Genomic DNA, 9639 nt, shown 5'->3' with positions numbered 1-9639 from the left:
TGGGAAGCCAGCGACTAACCGCTTGAGCTATGGCGCGGCCTGTGTCATGTCTTAATTAAAATAAAAAGAAAGGGCCCCATTTTATTTGCATGCACGAGAAAGCGATTGCGGTGTTGTGTAATGAGGTCATGGATAAAATTGGCTGCGTTCATGAGATTTTGTATAAGGAAAACACGAAGCTCCAAATGTAGCCTCAGTGTAAGGGTTGTAACGATACACGCTATTTAAAATTGTAATCATTAATAATTTATCATTCCTCTTTACTCGTAAAATGTATTTCTCGTGTTCAGGTCTCGTCTGTATCGCGTCCTCTGAACAGACGGAGCGCCAAATGGCACGCTAACTCATCCATATAGCAAGTGAGTGGCAGTTGTTTTCATAGCTGTCACCGTTAACGATCTTTGAAAGACTTCAAATTATAAATTAGTGTGAATTTAAAACGAGTCTCTCTGTTACTTGTATAGTCTGTACAGTGCACATAGCCCATAATGATCGCATAATGGGGTCGTCGTTTTTGCTCTCTTTGTAGCTTATGTAATGAATTACGCGTATGACATAGATTGAGAGGATTAGGAAGTGGGGGGGGGGGCTGCTGTAAGATACATTGTGTCTTTTAGACAACTCAGGATCGAAGTGAACTTACGAGTTAGCTGCAGCCCGTCTCACGTGTTAGGGTTGTGACTTATAAGACGGGGTTTTGGATTTGGATGATTATATTTATTGCACTTTATACATTTGCACAGTTCGGGACCACAGGCACTACATCGTTATCGCTGTTCTACACAATTTCCGGTTCACCGTTACAGCCACTAGATTTCTCACTCTTCACTAGTCGTATCCTGGCAACGGGTTTATCATAGTCTCACTGTAACTTCACATCACACATGAAGTCTTCTATCCCCAGTCTAATCACCTTCTACTGCTATCTCCAGAACTCGACCCAATTCCCTTCTATACTCCACTCGACCAAATTCCCGACTACAACTGATTATTCTACTCGACTATTCTGTCTCTACTCCTTCCCATCTTCTGTGTCCTTTTATAACAACTCGGCATGGACCACACTGAGAAAATAGTCTCCATTGATGAGGAGGCATATTGACTGGCCCGTTGCCTAGCAATAGACGTCCTATTGTTCAGCGCGTTTGTTGCGGAAGGTGCTTACTGGCCTTTTCCTAGCAATGGGTATTCATATCACAGTATTATCCCGTCACTCGCCTAAAGGGACTGAGAAATGCAATAGACAGATGGTGTTAGTGTAGCTTCTTTACTGACCACTGATAGAGCTGAGCACTTCCCGAATACAAGTCAGAAGGTTTGGAGGAGAGGGTCATCGTGTACAGAAATCATCATCATCATCATCATCATCGTCATCATCATCATCAGTAATCTGTCAAGACGACAGGTCCACAGTCTCTTTCAAAACAATTCCTCCACTTAATGCGATCTAGAGCTTTCTCCTTCAAATGACAGTACCCTCTTCTGTCCCCAAGGTCATCCAGCATCTTCTTACGTCTTCTTCCTCGTCTTCTTGTCACTTCTATCCGCCCATCTATCTTTCCTTCGATAGCTTCTTTTAGAAGGCAGTTTCTGCGTAAAACATGACCAATCCAATTAGCCTTCCGTTTTCTTATTTCATGTAGGATATTCCTCTGCTCACTGACTCTAATTAACACTTCTTCATTTCTCACATAATCGGTCCAACTGATCTTCTCCATTCTTCTCCAACACCACATTTCGAAACTTTCCAGATGTTTCTGATCTACTGCCCTAAGTGTCCATGTTTCAGCCCCATACAGAGCTATGCTCCAAATGTAGCATTTCACTAGTTTCTTCCTCAAATTTAAGTCCAATTTGCTGGTAAAAAGATTCTTCTTCTTGCTAAATGCAGCTTTTGCCATGGCAATCCTGCATTTAATTTCATATGTACACCTTCCATCATCTGTTAACAAGCTACCCAAATATTTAAAACATTTCACATTCTCCACTTGTTTTTGGTACAGAAATCATACGACCCTTATTCAGATGAAACATGTTCGGGGATTATTCTTTGCCTAGGAGTAGAGGGACCTTTATAAGTCCCCTACTGGGCGTTGAAGCAGGGATCCCATTGATGTATCAGCCGATGGTCCTCTCCACAAGGAACTCATTTGGCTGTTGTTGGAAGTGCTGCACCGCCAGGCTTTTATTTCGAAATGTAGCCCTAATCTACTACACTCAAACCGTCACAACCTGGGACTCTGCAACACTCCAAGACCTACATTACGCCATCAACAGTGTTCCGGCATGTTCACGAGGACTGTCATAGTGTTGCAATGGTAGCAAACGTCCCTCACCATGTGGCTCATGGGACACGCTGCCCTATATGGACCATTTCCCGTACGATCTTATGACCTCCATGCTGTTGACCGTCCTCAGAGAAAGTGCTAATGGAAGACGCCAGAACCGCGGTGGTGCAGTGGCTCCAAGAGCAGCCTTCCTGCCTCAGCGCGTTTAGAGAACATTTTAACTACGTTTACCCCTTCGCCCAGGAAGGTCCTCAGAATGGTTTTGTATGAAGACCCTCACAGTATATAAAACTGTGTTGAGGCTGTAACAAGGTTATCCCCCCTATAATATTCTTTTCTACATTTTCCAGGACCTATACCCTTTTTATCATCAGTGTACTGAAATTATGTCATATTTCGACGAAACATCGACAATTGTAGTAATGTCAGCAGTTGCATATTATTGCACTTGCCATACGCGTTCTCTGATCGTACTGAGTATTCAGAAAGTTTGAGGATGTGCGCTAAGCCTACTCACGTTGAAAGTTGTGTACATGCCTGATCTGTAAACATCTTCTGTTTATTTTGACAGCGGTTTTAGTACACTGCACAAATAGTCATTATGTTAACCAGTGATGAAGCTTTCCTTTTTATCTAATTGAGATGCTAAGTTACTGTCGGCAACCTTTTCGAAAGCAGAGTTGAAACATCGGCAACTGTGCAAATGAATGATCAAAATATCAGAATACTTTAGGACGTACTTTTTTTTCCCTTTGGCGCTACAGCCCCAATTTGGGCCTAGGCCTACCTCCATGAAACTCTCCGTTTCACTTCGGTTTACTAGATCTTACACATACGGTGGGGCTGATTGGGCGAGTGATCAGCTCGTCGCAAGGCCTCTACCTGTAGACAAACACAGAAAAACGCGCACAAACATCCATGCCCTGAGTGGGATTCGAACCCACGATCTCGGCTTCCGAGGGAGCGAAGACAGTACATGCCTTAGACCGCTCGGCTACCGTGACCGGCTTAGGACGTACTTCCCCTCTCATAATTTTATGCAATAGGTTTAAGATATTACTTATTTATGTAGCTGAGCCCTCCTTGAAGGGAAGCCAAATCCCCGTAACAAGCCTTGGACGCCCATAGGGTTGTGAGATGTTGAAGTTCAGGGTTCAGACATATTTAAATTTAATATCGATTATGAGTTGGTTGTCCAAGTGTATAGTGCACATAGCGATAAGGAAGTCATGATCGTTCGTTTCTTTGGTTTGGTTCTCGTTCCATCTGCCCCCATGTCCTGTTTCCGGAAATGCTGAACGAATTTAGGCATAATTTTACTCCAGGGGTATGAACCAGGACTTATTTAATACTTTAATTGCGATCCGGTCCGTGATAGTATCTTTATGAAACGAACTTCATCCGTGTTCTCAAAATCGGCTGACCGTTTAAATGTATAGAGTCTACGCGATATCACTGAGATATAGTGCCTGCAGCCTACTTATGACATTTTAACTGTACAGATTAACTATTTTAGCGCTTATTTGCGTCACAAGCGTGCAACATACGGCAGTGAATACGAAACTTTTAATATTTGTATGACCCTAGCGTTGGGGGCACTATGCCACAAGTCTGAAGGTCGCGGGTTCGATTACCCATGACATCATTGGATGTTTCAATTGACCTAAGCCTTCCAGTCGCACTGTGGCCCTGGGGTCGACTCAGCCTCTAATAGAAATGAATACCGGGAATTTTCCTCGGGATAAAGGTGCGGCCTACGTTTAAGGCTAACAGCCTCACCGCCATCTATGAGCCGACTGTCTAGAAATGTGGGAGCCTGGACTTTTCACAACCGTATGGGCCTCCACAACCTGTTACAGAAGTAGCTTTGCCTTTTTTATGACAATAGTCTTAAAAACTTATTGTTCTTCATGCCTGGGTTTTTAATGTTGCACGAAATATACAAGAGAATATCAATGTGTCCATCTTCTCTTCATTTACTTAGTGAACAGTAGATTTGAGAAGCCGGGCTAGCTCAGTCAGTATTTTGACTATTCACGGGATGGACGAACGACGTTCGAGTCCCGACAAGGACAAGAATTTATCCCTTCAACACCGCATCCAGACCGACTGCTGTAAAACCGTACAGCCTCATATCGAATGGGTGTCGGGATAAATCGGCTGAAGCGTGAAGCTTTTCGCTCATCCCCAAGAATATATATATCTTCGCGGCGTGATGATTAATTAAACACTAGGACATGTTTGCCTCCAAGCATCTGTGTTATTCTGCCCAGCGGTTGAAAATGATGATCATTAAGTGGACAGCATCACGTCTCACCGCTGTGAGCACAATTACATACATGTATTTTGAAAGTTGTGCAATTTTATAACAATTTAAATGAGGGCGTTCTTTTTGTATCTCAGCATAGAGTATGAATAAGAATTTACAGTAGTAACCGTGGAATCTTGCTCGAGTGAACATAATACATTTGTTGTTGAAGTTGAAAGAACGCCACCTGACAAACTGCATAGAGTACTGAAGGATGTGAGAATGTGGACAACGTGTTGTGTTCGCAACGGTCGTGGCCATGTGATGGACATGACTCTGAAACGCTGAGGAGTATAATACAAGTATTTTGAATATGTTATGAAACTGTATTAATAATAAAGGCCTTCTATTTGTAAAGAAGCCTAATAATTTTGTACTTAAAATGGGTTATATTGTTTTTGTTGTGCGACTTCATCCATTGTATCTACACGTGCCTGTGTAAAGTATGTCAGGCGATTGTTCTGTACTGCTGGTAGTTTTATCATGGCATATGCATCGCGTCAGTCAACACCTCAGGGGTTTGTTTTTTCCAACACTTTGGGAAAGGTTTCATTTGCTTACTGCATGCCCATTGAGCAATACTCGTAAGTTGCGTGGTATGAATATCACAAGATGTGGGTAGCACCACAAGATGGAGAAGTAGAAATTTGCAAACAGTTACCAATTGTGCATTGCATATAACGTTTCACTTATTACAATATTTTGAAATAAAATATTGCTAATGGGGTGGGACTATGCCCCTTGTACTGCGGCCACTTCTGGCCTATTGTTCCAACCCCAGATGATAGTTGAGGGTGATTGTGGAGCAATTGGTGGAATGAAGATTGGCAGCGGAAACCGAAATACTCGGAGAAAACCTGCCCGAGCGCCACTTTCCACCACAAATCCCACTTGACCAGACCCGGAATCGAACTCTGGCCGCCGCGGTAGCGACTAACCGCTTGAGCTATGGCGCGGCCTTACATTTTGAAATAACTTATAATTTGATTTAAATATTGCTTTGAGCAAACAGCGTCGTTAAATAACCAACAGACCATTGACCAAATTTTGCCTGAGACAAATACCACAAGATTTGGGTTGTGGGTTATTTAAGGACGCCCTCAATATCAAACTATAAAGCAACACAACATGTGGAAATAGAACTTTGAAATTAAAGTTTGTTTTTCTTTATATATAGTAATATTTACTTTGCTGCGACACTTTAATACATGTTACATTTGACTTTAAACGATGTTTATATATTGTAGCTTTAAACTTAAAATATAGGCACGCGTAATTCGCTGCGTGCGTGTAATGCTTAGCAACGGCTGTTTCTGTGGCTCAACAGTTCTTGCATAGAGTAAGGCACGCAACAGTAGAACAACGGGTTTATATAATCCGTTTCTAGGCAACGGCTCGGTAAACACATTTCCGCATATCGGACCATGCTATGCAACGCGGTGGCGTCATCAACAATACAGACTGCTACGTCTGAGAAATGCGACGTGTTGTGGTGACACTGAATATTGGGCCAGCAGTCCATACAAATTGCAGTTGTGTGCCACATGCAGTTTGTGCTTACACGTGGAAACAGGTTGCGACGTGGAGATTTAAAATTCTATGTTTTTAAGGTTGTGTATTGGCACGTGTTTAAGTGGACACGCGTGACAAGTTATTGAGCAATGTATTCATGGAAGGGCAGTGGATAGTCAATGCTATTTTACGATCTCGTACTGCTGCTAACCCTAATTACTCTACATCCTTATTGGATAAAAGGATGTTGGAAAAGTGAGAGTCCGACAAAATATATCGTAGTACTGTTCTTTTCGAACCCGATTCAGCGCAATTAAGGTTTCTAAGAAACCCGTTTCCCCTTCTTAATTTCTTTATCAATAACTGTAGCAGCGGTTTTGGAAAGAACGACGCTATGCAGTGACCACTACTTTCAATATATTTTTAATTTTATTGTGAATTTTTTCTAGCCTTTGAACCATGCCTTTTCTTTATATTCGTGGAATTGTTTGAAATAACGCCTCTTCTTTTCCTTTCCTTTTTTGTCGATTTCCACAGTTCCTTTATTATATCAGCACCCTTTTCAGCGATCATATATACGGGTGCATTTATATTTCCACTGGTAATAGTGGGCATAATGGATGCATCTATTACTCTCAACCCCTGAATGCCGTGCACTTTTAGTTCATGATCAACAACCGCAAATGGATCGTCTGCTGGGCCCATTTTGGCCGTTCCAGACATGTGATAAATGGTCATCGTGTATTGCCGTATGACACATTCCCAGTATTCATCCGTGAAAAATTCGTAGCCATTGCAGCCAGGAACTACTTTTCTATAAAACCGCGTGCCGAATCTCTTCATTGAAGCGGTTTCTCCCACCGCAATTGCTGCTTTGACCCCTTCTCTCATTACCCTCACATCATCAGGATGGGTTAAATAGTTATGGTATATCAGAGGATAATCCATTGGATCATTGGTTCGTAGCTTTATGTACCCACGACTCTTTGGGCGCAGAATCATGGGAAATATTCCAAAGGTGTCTCTCTTGTTGATAGGTGCGAAATATTCATCGTAGAATTTTTGGGTTATGCAGTGAGCTTTCCTCGTTTGTGTGCCTCCATCTGAAGACGTTGTAGTTGCCGTCATCATGAACTCTATGTCGGGCCAGTCGTCGGTCTGGTTAGCATATTTCGTCGAAATGAAACCCACGGTTTCGAGACCGATGTTGGAAGTTAGCGGTCCATCTCCTTGCACGGCGTACCGCAGCGCATTGTTGAGGTTCATAAAGCGGTCTATGAGGACACTGACCGGATAGTCAATCTGGAAGGCAATTCCTCCTATGGCAATGTGATCTTGCAGATTCTGCCCAACACCCGGAGCGTCGTGAATGACTGGTATTTTCTTTTGCCGCAGATGTTCCGCTGGCCCTACTCCAGACAGCATGAGCAGATGCGGTGTGCCAATTGCTCCCGCTGATAGAATCACTTCTCTGCTTGCAAGCACTACTTGCTTTTTGCCACCACGGATGAACTCTACTCCAAAAGCACGTTTAGTGTTAGGGTCTATAAGCACTTTCGTTACATGACTCCACATAGCAATATGAATATTCTTCCTTAACCTCACCGGACGTAGGAAAGCTTTGGCACTACTGCAGCGATATCCACGCCGCATATTGTACTGAAATAAAGCAAAGCCTGTTTGTTTTTCACCGTTGATGTCTCTATGTTCGTACCCCATCTCTACCCCGGCCTGCACGAGCGCAATGCCGAGAGGTGTGTTCCAGGGAGCGTCTTGAACCGTGAGATAACCTCCAGTTCCGTGATATTTTGTGTTGTTTGCAAGGTATGGATTCCGTTGATCTTCAGACTTCTTAAAATATGGCAGTACTTCGTCATATCCCCAGCCGGGGTTGCCTAAACTCTCCCATAGGTCGAAGTCTCGGCGATTGCCACGGATGTAGAGCATTGTGTTGAGGACACTGGAGCCCCCGAGGACCTTACCTCTGGTCCAGCAACATCGCTTGTCCACCATAGCTTGGCATGCTGAGGCTTGAGGCTGCGTTCTGTATTTCCAGTCTATTTGGCTTCTGTGTAGATATATAGAGAGAATAGGAACATCTGCTATTTCGGGTTCATCACCCCCGGCTTCCAGGAGAAGAACATTAAAGTTTTGCACCTCTGTGAGGCGGTTAGCGAGCACGGCGCCTGCAGTACCACCACCTATGATGACGAAGTCGTATTTTGGAAGGACTTCCTTGACATTTATTGGCCTGTTCTCCGGATCGAAAAGGTCATAGTGATAATAAGCGAAGGCTGCTAGGAATGTAGGCAGAAACCAAAGTTTAGTTCCCAGTCCTATGATACTGACCGCCAATTTGGTGGCCCCAGATACAATGGCGACCAGACTCATCCTGGCATTTTCAGTTCTTTGAGCTGTCACTAGCACACGGCTGTCGCACTCTATGCAACACTGTGAAGATTGTGATGTATTAAATTAAATGAGACTAATTAGACACCGTAGTACCTAATGAAATAGTACGAGCCATTTCACATGTAAACGAAGTACAGAAAATTGTTTACTAAATTCAGTCTCACGATAAAAGTCCTCCTGGCTCCAAACATTGGATTGCACTCACTTTTTCGTCACACTGGTTTCAGTCATCGTATTTCGGAGATTCACTAACGTCCTAAAACTGTAAAGGATAGATATTCATTATTGTCTTACTAATGTTTTTAGTGTCGCCACATTCAGCTTCTTGCCGATGATATGAATTCAGCACCACCCATATAATCGGGGAAGGAGAATTCCCACACGGTGTTCGTTGACTGCGAAAACGAAACCGTTACGAAAGTGATCTGGTGCCTATTTCGTGATTACGAAAGAGTATTGTAGCAATAAAGAAAGTTAATTAGAATTTGGGAAAGAAAGTGGCAGCAAGACATCTGGCACTTAACGAAAACACACCATAGTAAATACCACTAAGTAATTTGTTAAATTACATGAGAAGCTTCAGTAACACGCACAACTTAAAAATGTCACACAAAGTAGTTGCTTGTCTTGCGCCTGCTCACTTCAGTTGTGGCCAGTGACGGTAGTGGAGTAGCGCCTTGGGACTGTTCTACATGCAGCCTGCAGTCCTCAGCACCGTGCTGAATACCTGAATAGAGAGCATTATGTAACAGTTCTTCAGTGGGATACCGGATAGACTGTTACATAAGATACAGAAAATCATAACACAAAAACGTTTTCAGAATAGTTAACAAATTACATATTTAAAAAATGTTAAAAGTATCGTAAAATTCAAAGAAGTTGAAATACTAATCATGGAATTTTTCAATTATGTAAAATAATTATTTGAAGTATCTGCTTCAGTGAAACACATTTTAAAAAATATATATACATGCATTGTGAATGTAAGCTTTTCTTCCTGGCAGTGATCTGTATCTTATGAAACAGAAAACATGAATTATTCCGAGGTTTAATGTATCAATGTGCGCTGTCAGTATTGCCACTGGCTCTGCCACATTACTGCAGAATAATGGCGTTTTG

At 42.6% G+C, this 9639-nt stretch overlaps 1 protein-coding gene across 1 annotated transcript; it reads right to left on the bottom strand.

The window, feature by feature from the left end:
• Positions 1 to 6483: 6483 nt before the first annotated feature.
• LOC111862179 (glucose dehydrogenase [FAD, quinone]) lies at positions 6484 to 8677 on the bottom strand. The gene has a single exon (XM_023847363.2). The coding sequence runs from the start codon at positions 8497 to 8499 to the stop codon at positions 6538 to 6540; it is 1962 nt and encodes a 653-aa protein (XP_023703131.1). The 5' UTR covers positions 8500 to 8677; the 3' UTR covers positions 6484 to 6537.
• Between the last annotated feature and the right edge of the window lie 962 nt (positions 8678 to 9639).

Source organism: Cryptotermes secundus, unplaced genomic scaffold (genome assembly GCF_002891405.2).
Source record: "Cryptotermes secundus unplaced genomic scaffold, Csec_1.0 scaffold1229, whole genome shotgun sequence".
Classification (NCBI taxonomy): domain Eukaryota; kingdom Metazoa; phylum Arthropoda; class Insecta; order Blattodea; family Kalotermitidae; genus Cryptotermes; species Cryptotermes secundus.
This window is presented reverse-complemented; position numbering and strand designations above follow the sequence as displayed.

What these genes read in the sequence shown, in the direction of transcription:
- LOC111862179 (XM_023847363.2), bottom strand. Translation starts at nt 8,499, where the DNA reads ATGAGTCTGGTCGCCATTGTATCTGGGGCCACCAAATTGGCGGTCAGT.